This window comes from Vespula vulgaris, chromosome 4 (assembly GCF_905475345.1).
Source record: "Vespula vulgaris chromosome 4, iyVesVulg1.1, whole genome shotgun sequence".
Taxonomy (NCBI): domain Eukaryota; kingdom Metazoa; phylum Arthropoda; class Insecta; order Hymenoptera; family Vespidae; genus Vespula; species Vespula vulgaris.
The window spans coordinates 4,686,301-4,704,612 of record NC_066589.1 but is presented as its reverse complement, the minus strand read 5'-3'; the positions used below and the strand labels follow the sequence as shown (position 1 = coordinate 4,704,612).

General features: G+C 28.3%; 2 protein-coding genes and 1 long non-coding RNA gene across 8 annotated transcripts; 1 reads left to right on the top strand and 2 right to left on the bottom strand.

The window, feature by feature from the left end:
• Positions 1-34: 34 nt before the first annotated feature.
• On the bottom strand, positions 35-3,030 carry LOC127063091 (retinol dehydrogenase 13-like). Its single transcript, XM_050992402.1, has 6 exons — positions 2,463-3,030; positions 2,094-2,259; positions 1,903-2,011; positions 1,521-1,835; positions 1,258-1,465; positions 35-847 (listed from the first exon to the last, which is right to left on the bottom strand). Exons 1-6 carry the CDS (start codon positions 2,537-2,539, stop codon positions 745-747), a joined length of 978 nt encoding a protein of 325 aa, XP_050848359.1. The 5' UTR covers positions 2,540-3,030; the 3' UTR covers positions 35-744.
• Positions 3,031-3,880: 850 nt separating this feature from the next.
• Positions 3,881-8,517, bottom strand: LOC127063078 (transcription factor Dp-1). 6 transcript variants are annotated; one of them, XM_050992379.1, is made up of 12 exons: positions 8,336-8,517; positions 8,109-8,214; positions 6,831-6,949; positions 6,640-6,706; positions 6,471-6,568; positions 6,116-6,267; positions 5,846-6,008; positions 5,403-5,764; positions 5,215-5,297; positions 5,049-5,132; positions 4,710-4,976; positions 3,881-4,466 (listed from the first exon to the last, which is right to left on the bottom strand). In XM_050992379.1, the coding sequence occupies exons 2-11, from the start codon at positions 8,155-8,157 to the stop codon at positions 4,744-4,746; spliced, it is 1,410 nt and encodes a 469-aa protein (XP_050848336.1). In that variant the 5' UTR covers positions 8,158-8,214; positions 8,336-8,517; the 3' UTR covers positions 3,881-4,466; positions 4,710-4,743. The 6 variants fall into 6 exon arrangements, 4 of the variants coding, with proteins under 4 accessions (XP_050848336.1, XP_050848337.1, XP_050848334.1 ...); XR_007781258.1 differs by having other exon boundaries at positions 4,693-4,976; positions 8,109-8,517; XR_007781259.1 differs by having other exon boundaries at positions 3,881-4,445; positions 4,693-4,976; positions 8,109-8,517.
• Positions 8,518-10,298: 1,781 nt separating this feature from the next.
• Positions 10,299-17,640, top strand: LOC127063095 (uncharacterized). The gene is made up of 4 exons (XR_007781260.1): positions 10,299-10,512; positions 10,614-10,754; positions 10,830-10,980; positions 11,081-17,640. It is a non-coding gene; the product is annotated as an uncharacterized LOC127063095 (long non-coding RNA).
• Positions 17,641-18,312: the final 672 nt, after the last annotated feature.

Here is an 18,312-nt window from a genome sequence, read left to right as displayed (position 1 = left end):
TATAAGATCTATTTAGTATATATATGTACTATAAAATAATTATATATTATATTTATTATGTATTATTAATGTATCTTACAAAGTAGTTTTAATGTAGAATTTAATTAAATATGAAATTTAAATTTGTATATACGCCCGCCAGTGACGTAAACAACTATAAACACCAGTGATTCCGAAGATATCAACTCAGTCGTCCTTTGTACTTCGAAGAGTGTGTGTCGTAAGTTTCTTTATTCTTATATATATAATTAATATTTTCGATTATTTTACATTTATTTAAAGAATATATCGCATATATTTTTTACTCTGTCGGTAATTAGTATCGTATATTTATTACTCTTATCGAATCGTCTTGAATATAAAATAATTGTCTTATTTATTAGGTAATTGCGTATATCGACAATGTTAAGGTTATGTTTTATAAATATTAATAATAATTCGTGATAAACATATAAATAGCAGAAAGGAAATATATAAACCTTATTTGCGTTTATTTGCCTTTATTTCTTTTCGAAAAGAAGACGATACGTTACCTAAAATCAGTATTGAAATAAGAAACTTGTTTAAAAAATATTCGTGACAAATGATTATTTAATCATTAAAAGCAGTTTTTATAATCACTTTTGCGACTAGAAAATTTATTTAATAAAAATATAACAGTATAAGTGAAATTATCATGACGAAATAAAAATTTATTTTTTACATTAATTTCCTTTTAATTAAAACGATGTTACATTTATTATATTAAGTAACATTTAATTTCGTCCATTTTTCACTAACTAGCCATAACCATTTTGCTAATTTATCATCTTTAGCTTCATCAGAAATATTAGCAACTTCATTATTACTAAAACAAAAAAAAACAATTATATTATTTTTTTTTTAATATATAGGGTATTTTATTATCATCACTTTCTTACTAAAATGTAGTAAAGTAGTAAATAAATAGTAGTAGTAAGAGAGTGATAGTTTCTTAGCAATATTTAAACTAAGATATCTCCTAAGCTAATAATTTCTTGAAATATATAGGTTAATATTTTTCTATAGATAATATCAAACTAAATCAAGAACATATGATATAATTAAAAAAAAAATATAGTAGGCCTTCATATATCGTTTATGTATCCACCGACAATATACCAAATTATATCACATTATGTGCTTTTTGAAATTTTCATTTTCAATATTTTTTTGTATCATCAGTTTTGCAGATATTCAAGGAAATTAATTTAAATAAGATACTTTTTTATTACTCACCTAAAATAAGAGCCTGTGATATTGTCAAGCTTAGGATCTAATGCAACATGTAAAATTGCTTGAGCTCCTTGTTTAGGTGACTTTATAAAAGGCCATATAAATGGTTTAATAAAATATTTAAAGTAAAGATTTTTAAATAATGTCATGTGTCTTGTTATTTCTGTATCGACAATCCCTGGATGAACTGCGTTAGTTGTAACTTGTGTTCCTAAATAATATACTTATTAATTTAAATGATTAAGTGCTAGATACATTTACAATACCTTTTAGTCTCTTTGCCAATTCTCTTGTAAACAAAACATTAGCTAATTTACTTTGGGCATATGCTTCGTAAGGATCATACTTTTCTGTACTATTTAAATCTTTGACTTGAAGTTTTCCTTTTAAATGTGCATTACTTGAAACATTTATAATTCTAGATGGTGCAGATTGTTTTAAAACATCTAATAATAAATTTGTAAGTAAAAAATGTCCCATATGATTTACTCCTAGTTGCATTTCAATGCCTTCTTTTGTATAACTTTTTGGACACCGCATTACACCACCATTATTAACAAGTATATGGAGTTCAGAATTTTCTGTATCATAAATATAAATATTAAAGCAGATATTCCTTAATAGATAGTTAAAACATTTGATCATTACCATTTTTAAATCGAGTAACAAAGTTCCGTATACTTTCTTGAGATGCCAAGTTACATTTTCTACAATAAACAAGTTTATTTTTTGTTTCAATAACAATATCTTTGCGTGCCTAAAACAATAAGATAAATTAAGAAACTTTTTATTAAAACTAATATATAATACATATAATTATATTTATAATTTGTGAATACCTGTTCACATCTTTCTTTATTTCTACAAGCTAAGATAACTTTAGCATTTCGTGCAGCAAATGCACGAGCTGTTTCTTTACCAATACCAGAATTAGCACCAGTAACAATGATAACTTTACCTTCTAAATTCTCTTCTCCTTCATACTTTTTCCCACCAAAATAATCTCTATAAATAACAAAAAAAGAAAAAAAAAAGAAATTTATATAATACTTGTAAAATGTAGAAATTATTTTTTAATGAATATCTTAAATAGGATTATTTATAGTCAAATTGAATACGTTCAAATAATTCAAGCGGTTAAAACAATAACTCATATATTTGGATTAAGTTTATGTATTATAAAATAAAATTATATAAAAATATATTACTTTGTTAGATACGTTACACCAACTGTAGTTGCAATCATCGATGCATAATAGACTGGTTTCGGAAGTGACCATCGCATTATTAAATGTTACAAATAATAATAAATAATTTTTTTTATATTATATTTTCTTTTATTAGTTTTAACTCGTGCTAGTATGAACTCCACCGGGACATATATATATGTACTTATATATGTATATATATATTATATGCGATCATACACGAATCTGCATAAGCTATGAAAATCACAACAAATTGATTGGAATCACATTTATTTTATTTGATAAAAGCACACAATATTATTCTTTAAATAATAATCAGTATATTATATTTTCACTGGATACACTATAAGGTTATAATTGTAGATAATAAAAATTCCATCAGATGGCAGTTCATTCGTTTCATGGTAACATAAGTATTAATCCATATCTTAAAATTTGTTGTTTGTTGTTAAATGATAGAAGAAGAGTGCTTTTTGTTGTTAACATTCAGAATAAAACTGATTAATTATGAAGCCGACTCTTGTGGCAGATGAAATGTTTCCAGAAGGTGCAGGATCATACATAGAACTTGAAGAGGTAATAATATGTTATAACAGTGTAGTTTATGATATTTAAAATGTTGTTTATAATTTATTGTATATCTATATATAAACATAAAAAATAATTATATAATGGTATGAATTTATTTTTTGTCACACGTATTTTATTTCATAAAATTATAACATATTTTTAGGTTGGTGGTAGTCGTTTATTAGTAGACCTTACAACCAGTGAGAAGGCGGTACATGCAGATTTTTTCAATGGTATGAACATGAAATATTTTAAACACATCTAATGTTTTCTTGTAATAAATTAAATTTTAATTCATAAATTTATTATAATTTCAGAGTTCGATGATCTCTTTGATGATGATGATTTAGATTAGAGCACTTTCAAAATTACCTAATCATTGTACACAGTAGATAAAAAGTTTAATATTATAAAACTTACTTAGTTATTGATTAACATCACCTGCTCTTTCAAGTCAATTTTTTATTGACAATGGAGAATATATTTTTGTAAGTTAGAAGAGTACTGTTATTTTGATGTAATAAACATTAAGTTCATATATTTTCATTTCTTGTGTTAAAGATTATAGTTTTGACAAACTATATAACAATTTTATAATAAAACTAATCATATTTTGTATCTTGTAACTAATAATATATATAGAATTGTTTTAGTTTTTTTTTTGTGACAGAATAATTATTAAGTCAAAATTATAAATTATCAATACATGTCTATATATTTAGAAACCTTTCATTTGCACCTGATTCCAATTGTATATTACAATCAATTGTGTCAATGTCATTACTTTAAGTTACTTGGACAGGTAACCTTATGAATAAACATTTACACTAAAAATTAATAAAAAATAGAACAATAGCATTATGACAATTTATTTATACTTCAAAATCGAGTCAGACGTATTCGCATTTAGCATACTGGACTTCACCGTGTATCACTGATGATAATTATTATAAACGTGCCATAAGAAAATGAGTACTGGTCTTAATATTTTATACACATATTAATGTAGGTATAAGGCTAAGATTATAATTTATTATACATAGGTGCTAGTCATATAAATCTGCAAATCAATGCACAGTCAATGGTTTTTTGACATTATATACGTTTTCAAAATTAGAATCACTTCTTGTGCATTGAACTGGTTTCCTAATATGAAAAGAGCCTTGCTGATATATTTAGGCGAAGTAATTATGTATTACTTTTTTCCATTTGCCTCCAATCGATGTATTTTCCTCTTGACCATTCTCATTTACTTTATCAGATTATATGTATCGATGATAGTAAGGATTGATTAAAAATCCTTGATTACTATTATACACCTACATAATCTTGATTGACATGGTGAAGACTCTGGTGATTGGGGCGGTAACGACGATGTCAGTGGTGATATTGATAATGATCACGTTGACACCACTGAAGAAAATAATGAATATCCTGAAATTATAATTATCTATATCTATAAATTAAATGTAATTGAGTACATTTCTGGTAAGATGTACATATTTTCTTTTTAAACGATTCATAACTTTTTAATAGAATTAAATATTATATTAAAAATAAAATTATGGATGAAAATGAAGTCTAGGATAATAATTATTTATGTTAAATATTGACTCATTACAGTATACTATGTTAGATTAAAATATTCAAAGTTATTTACATAATGACGTAACGAACCCTGAGTCCAGCCTTGGGAAGTTTGATCCAGGTGCTAGTTAACTTCTAGATCACTATCAGCTTGATCATCCTGATCACTCTCTTCATCATCATCTTCTTCTTCTGAATAATATTGAGATGGTGGTGAAAGAGCATCTTCAGATAACGAAGTATGTGATGAAGAAGGAGGCCTAGAACCTTCTAATTTAACTTCTAGGTCTTCCATAGAAGTACTAGGACCGGGTATAGTGACTGGGATGAATTTTTCCAGATCACCTGATGCTAATTCTGAAATAATAAAGTTTGTAGAATGTTGAACTAATTCGTTTATATGTTATCACATCATATTGAAATACGTACGTTCCACATATTTTTCAAGCGATTTAGGAACCATCAATTTTGCAGTCCGTAAATTCTCTTCGGAGCAGTTACCTTTTTCTAGGCCTAAAAATATAAATTTCTGTTAATAGTAAATATTTAAAAACAACATAATTTAATATATAATTATTTAATATTCTGTAATTACCAAAGGCCAAACCCATTTGTTTTAAAACCTCAATGTCATCATGAATTTCAAACTTATCATTAAAATTAAACAGGTACTCAGTTCTGTAAAAATAAAATATAAAGGGATAATATAATTTTTTAGGTTTTGTAAATGCAATAAAAAGATGACAAGTATTATATGCGAAAGGTAAGATTAGTGAAATATACTTGTCGTTTGAAATGCTGCAATCTATGACAGTCTTTTTGCTGGTATTCACTATGAGGAATGGCAGCTGTATGGCAGAATTAGGTTTTGGTGGTCCGCGAAGACTTTCATTTAAACGATTACGTTCTACCAAATTTTTAAACGAAATGTGTGAAAGAATGAGTTGATGAAGTTGTTGTGTCTTTGCCTTAATTTTTTCAATTTTCTTTTTCTTATCCTTTTCTAGTGCTAAACACTCTTGTAATGAATTAGTTGGTAAACCTAACCACCGAATTTCTTTCTTTTCTTTGGAAATAATATTCATTGCCATTAATACATTTAAAGCATCATATACACGTCTCCTTATATTTTTTTGATCGTATTGCTGAAACAGAAATAAAATTATAGTAATATTATTTATAAGAAAATTATTAATTATATATTATATTGTATCATAAAAATTTACCTGATCTGTTAATGAGTTTATATGTGCAGGATTAGTAAATTCTCCTACTAATTCATCCGCCACTTCATTATACGACGTGGTGCCTTTTTTTTTTACTTTTTCACATACTTTCATTGAAAAATGGCGCAGACCTTTCCCTACTTTTTCCGTTTTCCTTCTTTTGCTGGAAACATAATTAGCAAATAATTTTAGCAAATAATATTATTTCTGACAATAAAATATACATAAATTATTTTAGAGATAAGAATATCAATGAAAGTAATACAGTACTCAGGCACAAAATCACTTTCTGTATCTTGTCGTTTTCTAGAACCACTATGATCCAATATTGGACTAATATATGTTTTTCCTGTTATATCCTTAACAATCTGTGTATTACTACTTTGCTGTTGCTGAGATACTATTGCCTGTTTTATATCACTCTGAAATAAAATCATATAAAAGTATAATTATTAGAGTATATTTATGTTATATGAATCTAATAGATATTTTTATAACATTTGAAATATTATGAATAATTCTTCTATGAAATTCTCAGAGAATATTATGAGTTATCAACAGAGAAAAAGAAAGCATAAAAAATAAGACTTTTATAAATGTAACAATATTTCGAAATATTCCTTACCATTTGAGCCGATGTTAACTGTATTGTTTTTGTTACTACAGGATCTCCAGGTTTAGTAGTATTTAATTTTGTATTTTGCAAAGGTATTGTCACCAATCCTACAAAAAATAATATAAGTTAGTTAAAAATTAAATGATGATGCCTCTAACAACGAATTAAATTTGCTCACTCTGACCAGGGGTTGAAGAACTTTGTAGGCTAATAGTTCTGAGGACTTGTGCATTTGGTGACAGGACCTAATAATTATATACATTAAAAAAAAAATGTATACAATAAAACATATATGTTACATTTGAAATAGAAAAATAACATAATGTTAATAACATAAAGTATGTATCAGTTATTATTTTAATAACATACCTGTGGTTCTTGACTTGGTGTTTTAAAAACTTTAAAACTACCAGTATTCGCTGTGCTGATAATACCACTTAATGATTTATTAGGTGTACTTTGTACAACCTTTATCACCTGTGGATGACCTGTAAGAGTTCTTTATATTACAATTTTTTTTCATTTTTTTAAATTTAATTATATTATAAATATCTTCATAGATTGATTCAAAATGAATAAATAATTGATAAAATAAAGAACAGAAAATAATGTATAATCCAAGATTAAATTATGTTCTGTGAAATGTGCTTGAACTTGTTTCTTGAATTAATTGTGTGTATGTTGTTCTGTAGTTCTTTTATTAATAATGTTAAATGAATCAAATTAAAGAAAATTTAAAAATATCTATTTCCATACAATATTTTTTTTAATGAAAGTAATAAAGATTATTTAACAGTGTAGTGTTGAAAGGTATATATTCAGACAATGAAATAATGTAATTTCTATAAATGCAGTAGACAAATAAACTATGTATATAAACATACATATAATACAAAGAAATAGAACTAGAATATTTTTTGATATAGTGATACTAACTCGCTTATTCTTTATTATGTTAAACTAGATTATATTTATTTCTATATAACATCTGCAAACTTAAAAAAATGAACTTTCCTTTTATAAAGTAAAATTAAATGTAATGTTTAAATAGAATTAACTTAAAGGAAGAATTTGATTTGATATTACTTATTTATATCAAGTTGCAAAGATAAAATTGTTACTTCGATTGATTCTCAATTTATTTTTTTATTTACCTTTGTATGAAAAAGGAATATATTTACATAAAAAGCATTTACACATTTTCTTGAGGACTTATATATGCTTTATTGTTTGCAAGGAAAAAATGAATGTACAGACTAGTAAGTCTAAAATAGCTCGTACGCTTGTACATACATTTATCATTGATCAGATTTTTTACCATATATATTTTCACAGTATATATCATGTACATTATAAGGAAAGCCAGGCTTAACGTTTATTTGAAGAAATGAATTTTGAATTTTATTTTAATACAAGAAAAAGTAAGGAAATGTACAATCTTATAATGTGCATAAAGAAAGGGAAGACAATAGAAAATATTCCATATGACTCAGATATAAACATACGTTTGGGAAAGACTTAAAATCATTAGAAGTGCACGTTGATCAAGAACTAGGAATACCTTCCAATATTAAAAACTAGTGCAACGTGTTGTGTAGTGTATCGAAAAACACATGCCGACTGTCGGCGCATTCTTAGATAACTTACCATTGGCGTCATGTATTAAGAAATTCATCGTTTTATTTTGTTGTGTCATCTCTATAATTACTGCGTTCGTTCGACGTCGGAAACGATCCCACAGATCGCCCAAATACTAAGCCAAAATAAAAAGATCATAGGTACACTTGCAGGCTTAGCTTGCCGTATCACCAAAATGGCGACACTTGTGACACAAATCTTAGAATGCTATCGAGGATAAATTGAATCCTACGCACGAAATATTACAGTTGGCTGATTGTTGTATATTATAAATTATCCATCCCTTTTAATATTCTACTGCTGCATAGTAAAGTAATTGGAAGTTGCAGATTCGCATGCACATAGGACCACGGACGTCAGACGAGCTTGGCTTGGCGGCAGGACAATGTTAAACAGCTGATTGGTTGTCGATGATCACATGGTTTTACCTTCCCCCTCCAATTTACCTTAGAAGAGCACATGCGACCGCGCCGAAAGGCGCTTCATCGATGTAATGTGCGTCACGTAGTCCCATCTTACGAACATGAGTGCGCTAAACTGAAGAAACTTTTAATAGGATAATAAATATGATTTTATTTTCGCATTGATTAGTTGAAATTACTATTTCTACCGATTTATTCGAGTGTTTTTTTGTTATATTACGTATTAAAGGCCTTCACACACGCATCAACGTAAGACGTAATAGGTAAACCGTCAGGAAATCCACCAATCAGAATCGAATATTCCCCTCTATATTTTCAGATGCAAGACGTAAGCCGTAACGATAAAAAATTTTGCGAAGATCTTCATACAGGCATCGACATAAGACGTAAACCGTAAGCCGTAGTACGTAAATGGTATCACGTACGATTGCCGTAAGCTATAAGCTTTGACCAATCGCAATCATCATTGAAAAAATTGCGCGAAAATATAATTCTTAAGTGTCAAATCCTGCTTGCTGCATCCTCGTTTTTGTATCGTGCTTATGTTTCTTTAAAACACAATGCTCTTGATGATTTCAATCGCAATGTATGAATACATAACTTTAAAGTCTGCATACTACCCGTATTGATAAAATTTCAAATGTAGAATTTAATTGCGGGAAAGCATGTGATTGGTTGAATATAAGACGTAAATTGTAAAAAGTTCATTCTTACGAAAGCTTATACAACTTATATCTTGCGTCGAAAAATGTAAAGAGGAATGTATAATTGATTTTGATTGGTGAATTTTCTCACGGCATACGTTTTACGTCGATGCGGTGTGTAAAAGCCTTAAGGTCTTTTTAACAGCAAATTCGGTCGAAGAAATAGTAATGTATCAGGAGCTTTATTCTCTATAGCTGCTTTTAATGATACATATGCGTACGATTCGAACGGTGAAAAAGTGCATATGTTTTTGAAACGGTATTCTTGATTATAAATGTGTAGTATTCGCAACTGGAGACGTATATATTTTCCATTACACTGATTTACCTTTGATAACATCGGAAAATATATGTACTTTTTAAAAATATCGATTAAATAAAAAAATTAATAAATAGATAAATATTATATAACATACATTGATTGAAAAGATACTGTATCATATTTAATTACAATTTTATATAAATTGATAACCTATATTAATCATCTTTTTCATACGAATGATTTTCTATATTACAGCTAAATAACTTGAATAGAAAAAAAAAGATGAATGAATATTATATATAAATAAAGAATGCTGTTAATAGAATACATGAATAAATATCCAATAACAAGAATTACTAAAAGGAATACGATTTTAATGAAGAACAACTCGTTGTGTAGATAAAGGTTTAAAGAAGGAGATTGCGTCATAAAATCAATAAAATCGATCTTTTGATTAATTTTGATAAATCTTTTATTATTTCTCTTTTGTATTTCGACGAGTAAAGATCAAAGCTTTTTCTTACTAAGCTTGAAAAATTATTACTTTCGGTGATATTATTTAAACAATGTACGATATATATTAACTACAATAAACTAATAAATAAACTAATAATTGTTAAAATGTTATAATGCACGTATTAAATATAAAATAATTTTAATATTTTAATATAGATACATTTTGAACTCGAAGTCATTACCTTTATTTAACGTGGCAGTAAAAATGGGTTTTTGATTGACTTTAGTAGTTATTATATCACATTTCATTTGTACTTCGACGAGTGAACGTCGAACGTCTCCGAGGATGTCTTTCTTGTAACTAATAACAAAGAATTAAAGCAATTGTATTCTTATATCACACATTTCTTACTGTTTACTTTATTTTAGATTTATATTTTGAACTGGCGGTCGTCGGCTCGCGTGACGTCAACAACATTATACCTTTAATCAACTTTGACTTTTATTGGATCAGTCGTGCGTTGTATTTCGACGAGTAAGGATCGAAGCTCCCTTAGGATGTGTTTTTCGTAAGTAATAAGAAAGATTTAAAGCAATTATACTCTTATATCACATATTTCTTTAATATTATATACAATTTATTTTATTTTATATTTAAAATTTCCATTAGTGGTCTTTGGTTATGTGCGACGTCAACATAACCGGACCTTTGATCGATATTGACAATTACTGGATCAGTTTCCCATTATATTTCGACGAGTGAACACAGAAATTCTCATGCTTTTCCTGCAAGTAATAACGGAGAATTCAAGTAAGTATACTTTTATATCACATATTTCTTTAGTATTACATACAATTTGTTTTATTTTTAAATCTAAAATTTTAGACTGGCAGTTCTTGGTTATGTGTGACGTCAACATAATCGGACCTTTGATCGAATTTGATAGTTACTGGATCACTTTCGTTTTGTACACCGAGGAGTGAACATAGAAATTTTCACAGGATATCTTTCCTGCAAGTATCAACGAAAATTTTAAGTAAATATATTTCTCTATCACATATTTCTTGAATAATTTATATAGTTTCTTAGTATAACTGTGATACAAATAACTTTGTTTATATTTTTTTTTTTTTCAGAACTTTATTGTAATCGAGCGTGTAGCAACGAAGTAATCGAGTGTTTGTGTCGCTAAAATAAAAATATTGCGAAATAGAAGCAGTGTTTGTTCGTACGCGTTTCGCGATTTAAATAATGAGTGTTCTTTTATGAACTGCGTGCAATGCAGTCGTTAGAGTCAGTATTTGTTTGCGAAGTTTTTTGCTGTTTTAATAGTCGCACAGACTGTATTTATAAAAGACTAGAGTTTCGCGAAATAAATTCAGTGATCGTTCGTTAATAAATAATTATCGCGTATTAGAGTCAGTGCATCACCGAAGAGGATTCCGAAGATCAACTTCGATGTCGATCTATCTCATTTTCAACCAACTACATATCATCCACCCTCAATTTCGATCTAAATCGCGGACGAGTGTTTTGGAGCCATCGCAGAACTTCTTAAGTAGTGAGTTAATTTTTAAGTCTCTCCGATCACTCAATCACGTCGAGGACGAAAGGTCCGAATCGGCACGAGTGATTGGTTGTAATTAATTAGTAGACGAGCATTGAGTGACCACGAGTAAATTTCTTCGGAGATTTACTCGTGAATCTCGTTCGTTATTTTTTGATTTATTTATTAGATCAGGATAGAGTTTTCTTGTTCAAACGCGTTAATTATAATTATTTGAAATATTAAATATTTTAACACGTTTATTAAATATTTTCTCTCGCGATATAACAATAAATATTTACGATATTTACGAGTTCTAATAAAGAATGAGCGAGAAGACATTCGCGATGAATAGTCTTTAAATTACAAGCTAAATTGTATGATTTATATTTTAATAATTAGAATAATCGCTTGTAAGAAGGAACGTCCAAAGATTTTTTATTACATTTTTAAATAAAATAAACAGGTTTATTGATAAAAAGAAAGTCTCAATAGAGTCATTGCTTTTGATCGAAAAAAGTCGAGTAGAGTCATTGCTTTTGAAAGTAAGTAGAGTTCTAGTAGAGTTATTGATAAAAAAACAAAGAGACTTGTAAAATCACAGCCCGTAAAACCTCAGAATAAATTAATCAATTTTTAGCTCAGGATTTTCAGCAATTAATATATTAATTCTCGTTTTCTTTCTGTGTTTTCTCAATTTTTCGTTTCAGGATGGTTTTAGAGTTGTGTTAGATTTATCAGTTTTCTTCCACGTTTTAGTTTTTTGATATTAACGATAGTTATCGAATATTCTATAGTAGTGGTTAGGGCACGAAGCAAAGAAGAGACTATATGACCAAGAGTCCCTCACAAATCGTGGCTCAAGAGGGCAACTATTAGGCTATTGAGTTATTTTCGAAGGTTCGATAAAACTCTTCGATAATGGCTCTTAGTCATACTTTACCATGTTGTCACTCAAAATGCTCTTGTATAATAATAATATAAATTTCAGGAACTGAGACGACGTAACATTTCGTCTCCCATCCCACATTGCCAGGGGTACGCGAAAAGAATTTTTACGTATTTTATGCATTTTTATTATTAAAGTCGAGTAATCGCGTTTTTTTAAACGTTCAATTAAACTCATGATTTTATTTTTATAAAATCAAGTACTTTATTAAAATAATAGCTGCGAAATGTATAAGATAAAACAATTGTGGGAATCACCGAAAGTGCACTGAATAAAAGTGCACATGAAGCTGAAAGAAACACGAGATGTGTGTCAAATTCTCTCTTTGCCACGTGTTACGGGAAAAGAATATTTATTTAGATTAGGGTCGATTCATTTTCGTTTTCTCTTATAAACTTGAATTAAGTTCAGAATTTTACTTTTACATACATATGTATATTTTCTTCCCTAATTTTTTTTTCTTTTCTATAAAATCAGGTTGTAAATTAGGGTTTTTTAAAATCATGAAACGAATAGGAGATAGCAATTGCAGAGAACTCCAAAACTGCATTGAGTGAAATTGCATATAAGGATGCAATAAGCATATTTAAATATATGCCATGTTCTTTGTTGGTATCGTATTACAGGAGGATTAAAGATTAAGAACTTTTCATATTCGATATAATTAATTCAATATAGATTTCGGAATATGTTAGTAATTATAAATATTTCGAAATTACATTTCTTGCAGCATAGGTTTATATGTGATAAATGCAAATTGAGGAAACGATGATTTTTAAATTTATAGATTCAGTAAGTACATTTTGTAGTAGTGTCGAAATAAAATCAACCGTGTGCAGGTTTAAATTCAGAAGAGAATAATTAATAAATAAGATTATTTTACTAATATTTAAATAATAGAACATTGCTAGCAATGTTACGAAGATCATAAAACACGATCGACATAAAATAAATTGAGTTTCGTCTTTCGACAAACATAAATCGCAAACTGGGGAGGAAATAATTAATAAATAAAATTATTTTATTAATATTTAAAGGCTAATTCTTCCAATTAATGTAGGGATTTGAGTTCTTGCTAAGCTCTTGTCACTCTAGGAATTAAAGTAGAGTTTATAGAGTTCCACTCAGCTCGTGAGTCTTCAGATGCAATAATTTTCACGCGATAAGACCAGGATCGTTATTATTCGCGATATAAAAGAATCTAATAGAACTTCAGTAATACTACCGAATGATTGCAATGGCAATATCGAAAAATTAAAAGCATGACCGATGTCTGAAGCTGACGGTGTCGAACGGTGGAGCTTTTTGTAAGCGAGGTTTCACCAAACCTCTTGTTTTGCTAAGAAACCTGAAGCTCTCGAAGCGGAAAGACATCTTGGAACGTGGATTTTAGAATAGATTCACCATTAGCCCATGGATCTTCAGATGCAGTAACCGTTTCATCGCCCAACAACCATATTTTATCATTTAGGGATTTAGATTTTTACACGGATGTTTAAAGAATCTTTCTACCTGAAGTGTAGAAGGATTTCTGTTCTTCCATTCGGGTGAGATAGAAGGACATTTGCGTTTGTGTCGGCTGGCATAGGCACGATTAAACCCAAGTTTGGCTCCAACGTACTCAACATATTCGTTTGAGTGTTCTTGGACACTTACGTAAGTATTTGTGAGTGTGATAAGATTTAATCTTGGATCCAGGCGTATTTGTCGTGAAAGCACGACCGGTTGTGCTCAAATGGTGATCGAAGCTTCCGATGTTTCGATGGTTGAGCTATGCGTAAGTCGGTTCCCAAATGCGGAAATATGCATAGAGCTGCAATTTTAGCGTTTGAGACTTGAATTCGTCGTGGAGTGGAGATCATCCGGTTGTTTTGATTTTTTAATGATAGTAGTAGTGGTAGTATAAAAAGTAGAGTCACCGTTAGCCCGTGGGTCTCCAGATGCAGCAACCTCCACGCGGTGAGACCTGGGTCGGTATTACTTGCGATGTATCGAAACGTAAATCTAAATTATGTAACGCAAGTACTACCGGGCGAATGGCTGCATATTCATGAATCGAAGTTAATACGTATAATGTTTTAATATCATTTTAGTCACATTGAAATATATGAAATATACATTTATGAAATAAAATTTTCGGTATACATTGTTTGATATTTTTATTTCGCGCGCACCATGTTATTGACGTGCTTTGTAACATACCATAGCAAATGAAAGTGACGAGCGCATTATCTAAACAAACAAAAAAAAAAAAAAAGAAAGAAAGAAAATAAAGAAGCACGACATTTTTATAATTTATAAATATTTTTTTTCTTACCTTCGTAAACATTTCGTGCGAAGCTATAATAATTCCCCTCATAGAAAAAGTTGATGGTTTCAGACTCGCAACCATAAGCAAAACCAACATTTTTCGCGTTTTTATAGATAACGCATAAAATGGAATTTCACAACTTTGGAAATGATAGGATGTTTTTTTATATATATTTAACGATATAAAAAAGAAAATGCGTACGAGTCATGAGTTTTTAAAAAACTTACCATTTAGTCAATAAACCGGTGCTATTGTTTATCAACTTTTGTCCGAGGTAGCAATAAATGTATATTATGAACAAATTTGCAGAAATGTAGAGGGAACGTTTCAATGTATCGTTTATATTTTCTGTCAAAGGTAATAACTCGAATAACTGCAAAACAAATGTTTCAATTTTTAAATCATAATATAGAATAAAACAGCGTAATATTTTTTGTTTTTCTAATAGTATATCTATATCATTTTATGCTTATTTACTAACGTTACTTACGTAAAGATAATCTAAAATAATGAATGCCATTGCAAAGAATAATTCGACAAAGTATATTCTAATATATATCAATTTTAATAAGGCGACGAAACTTTAAGAAAAAAAGAACACATATTATAAAATTAAAAATTTACATTTAATAATAATATAAATTTGTTATCGTAAAAAATACAAACTTGATGGCATTACAATGCCATTTTATAGCATCTAAAATCCAATCATATTCCTTTTCGTAAGTATTAAAAGGATAAATATACAAAAAACTATACTGACTTTTTTGGAATGGTCTCTCTAGCTTTATACTGTAACGATTGATTAAATGAAATATTTTTTGATGAAGATATCAGTTTCTTAAGGTAACGACGTTATCAATTATTATTATACTTACCTAACGATATTGAACAAGGCGCAAGCATGTTGTGTGAACGATATAAACATTGAATAGTTTGCAACACCCACAGTACATATGATGATTATTGTTACGATTTCATATAAAAGAATGAAATAGTAATGCATACTGTTTTGTAGAAAATATTCAATGCGAAATGGTAATATTAATTGCGTATCATCAATGACATCGAAGGTGTAGAGTAGACCGTTTAAAACGGATGGGATCATCAAAAAAGCTGTATAAAGGTAACAGACAACTGAAATTGCAAGAGCGAAAGATTAATTATAAAGTTATTTTAAACACTCGATGTTAAGAAAAAAAGAAAAAATATTATGTATTTTTTGTGTACCAACATGCGATCGATATCAAACATAGTTTGCTTTCAAAGGCGTACTTTCGCATTATTGTTAATTCTTGTTGTTCTGTTAAAACGTTTAAATCGTATTTAATACGATGAAAAATAGCTTTTACCTGAAAAATAAATGGTATTTCGTTTTTCCTTTATTCTTTTATATATACGAATGCGGTCTACAACGAATGCATAATCAGTGCAAGAAATTCACAACGGGTGAATAATTAATTAATTAAATGTACGAACTCTGGCGGAATTGTAGATCATATTGCAATAACACAGGAAGAAAGCTGAGGCGGGCAAAAGTGTTTGCATTATTTCAATAATTAAATCCATTTTCAACTCCATTGTGAGAAATATGATAGTCTAAAGTTAATGATAAATTTTTTTACTTAAGATTTTTAGAACAAAGATCATTTATTATTTATGGTAATGTAATAATCCGATTTTGTTTTTCAATAGACTATACTTGTATCGTTTAAACTTCTAATATCTCTCAGATCGGTGTAAAAAAATATCAACGAGAAATGAAGCTAACTACACGATAATTTATGTAAACGTTTGTAACGTTAAGATTTACCTGAGATAAAATGCTTATAATTAAGACGAAAATTATAAAAATAACACGTGAGAGTCGTTTCGATAACTTCTGATAAGGCCATAAACCAATAAGCGCGAGCAATTGATGATTATAAATGCAACAATATTTTCTGAAACGATCTGAAGCTCTCAAAGTCATACTAGCATCTGTTCAACGATTAAGAAATTTACAATCGCGCATGACTGCAATCCCCTTCGAGTTGCTTCGTTAAATATTCCACCACAATTGTCATTAATAATTTATTTGTAGGGGAAAATAAAAATTATAAGGAAATGAAAGAAACAATATTCCCTTACTTGACATCACTGACATCGATCCATAATTTTTCTCCCCTGATATCGATCAGTTATATCTAGTACTAGTAGATTTAGTGTTAGTAAGAAACAGATGGAGTTTCTCAGTAATTAAATGACTTGCTTCAATACATTCCTACTGTATAATATTTCTTCTTTTTTAGAAGAGACATGAGTGTTAGATTAGAAATATTTTTTTATTGGTTGCTAGTGTAATTTTGCATGTCGAAGGAAACGTATTATCATAGAAAAAAAAATGTACTCGATTATTATATTATTAACAATTGTGTATATATTATTTTTGTGTATAATGCGATATAATATAAAAATTATAATATATCAACTGTTCATGAAAATGAAGCTTTGCAAATTTTGGAGAAGAATTGTTTCGACGAGAGTTATCTGATATCAAGGAGAAGATTAATGGCATTCATTATTTTTTTATTTAGCGAAAAGTTTTAAATGGAAAACATTTTTTTTTCTTTTTTTTTAATGAATTACTTATATTAATGACGATACACTCGACAAAATACGCATGTACTGTGATACATATAATAATTGTTTCAAGACGTAAGATCGAAAGCATCGAATAATATCGCATTTTATTTTTTCACAAATATTCAATACGAAGTGGCGATACTAATTGAATAACTGTCTTTACATCAGAATTCTGTATAATATGTATGAGAATAATAGGAAAATATTCAGATAAAAGATGATTAAAATGTAATATAATTATTAGAATGGATATTATAAATAAATTTGCGATAAATAGAATTTATTTTCTTACTTTTACACGCGATCCATTAATATATACAATCTACTATTTTTAACATATTTTTGCATGATTATCAACTTCCATTGCGTCTTCTAATTTGATCTAATCATACTTAATACGATCCAACATTTTTCTTATATTTTAGTTGAACGATAATTAATATAAAAGTAAAGAAATAAATAATTCGAAGGAGATACGAACTTTCACGATATTGTAATTTAGCTCAAATGGAAATAACGAGATGAAATAACAACATAAAATTGGCTGGAATGTCTGCATCAATTTGATAAATAAGATCATTTAAAAATTTTATTGCGATGTAATGAACGCGCATATCTTAAGGTAAGTAAACTAAAGATTTTGATCATTGTATTACGAGTGTGAAAAAAACAAGGTTTTTTTTTTCGTCTTCAATTTAATTGCATCAATTTAAAAATTTTTTCATTTAATTTCTTTTATTAATAAATTAAATATGAAGAAGAGTAACGTGTACAATTATTATTAGTTAATGGTTTAAATCGATATTGGAAATATAGAAGGACATTGATTAATTATTAATTATATCAAGATCTGTAATGATCATGCTGAATAGTTTGTTTTTTCATATAATCAGCATATATTTATTTTTATTAGAAAGAAAAAATATTGTATTAACTG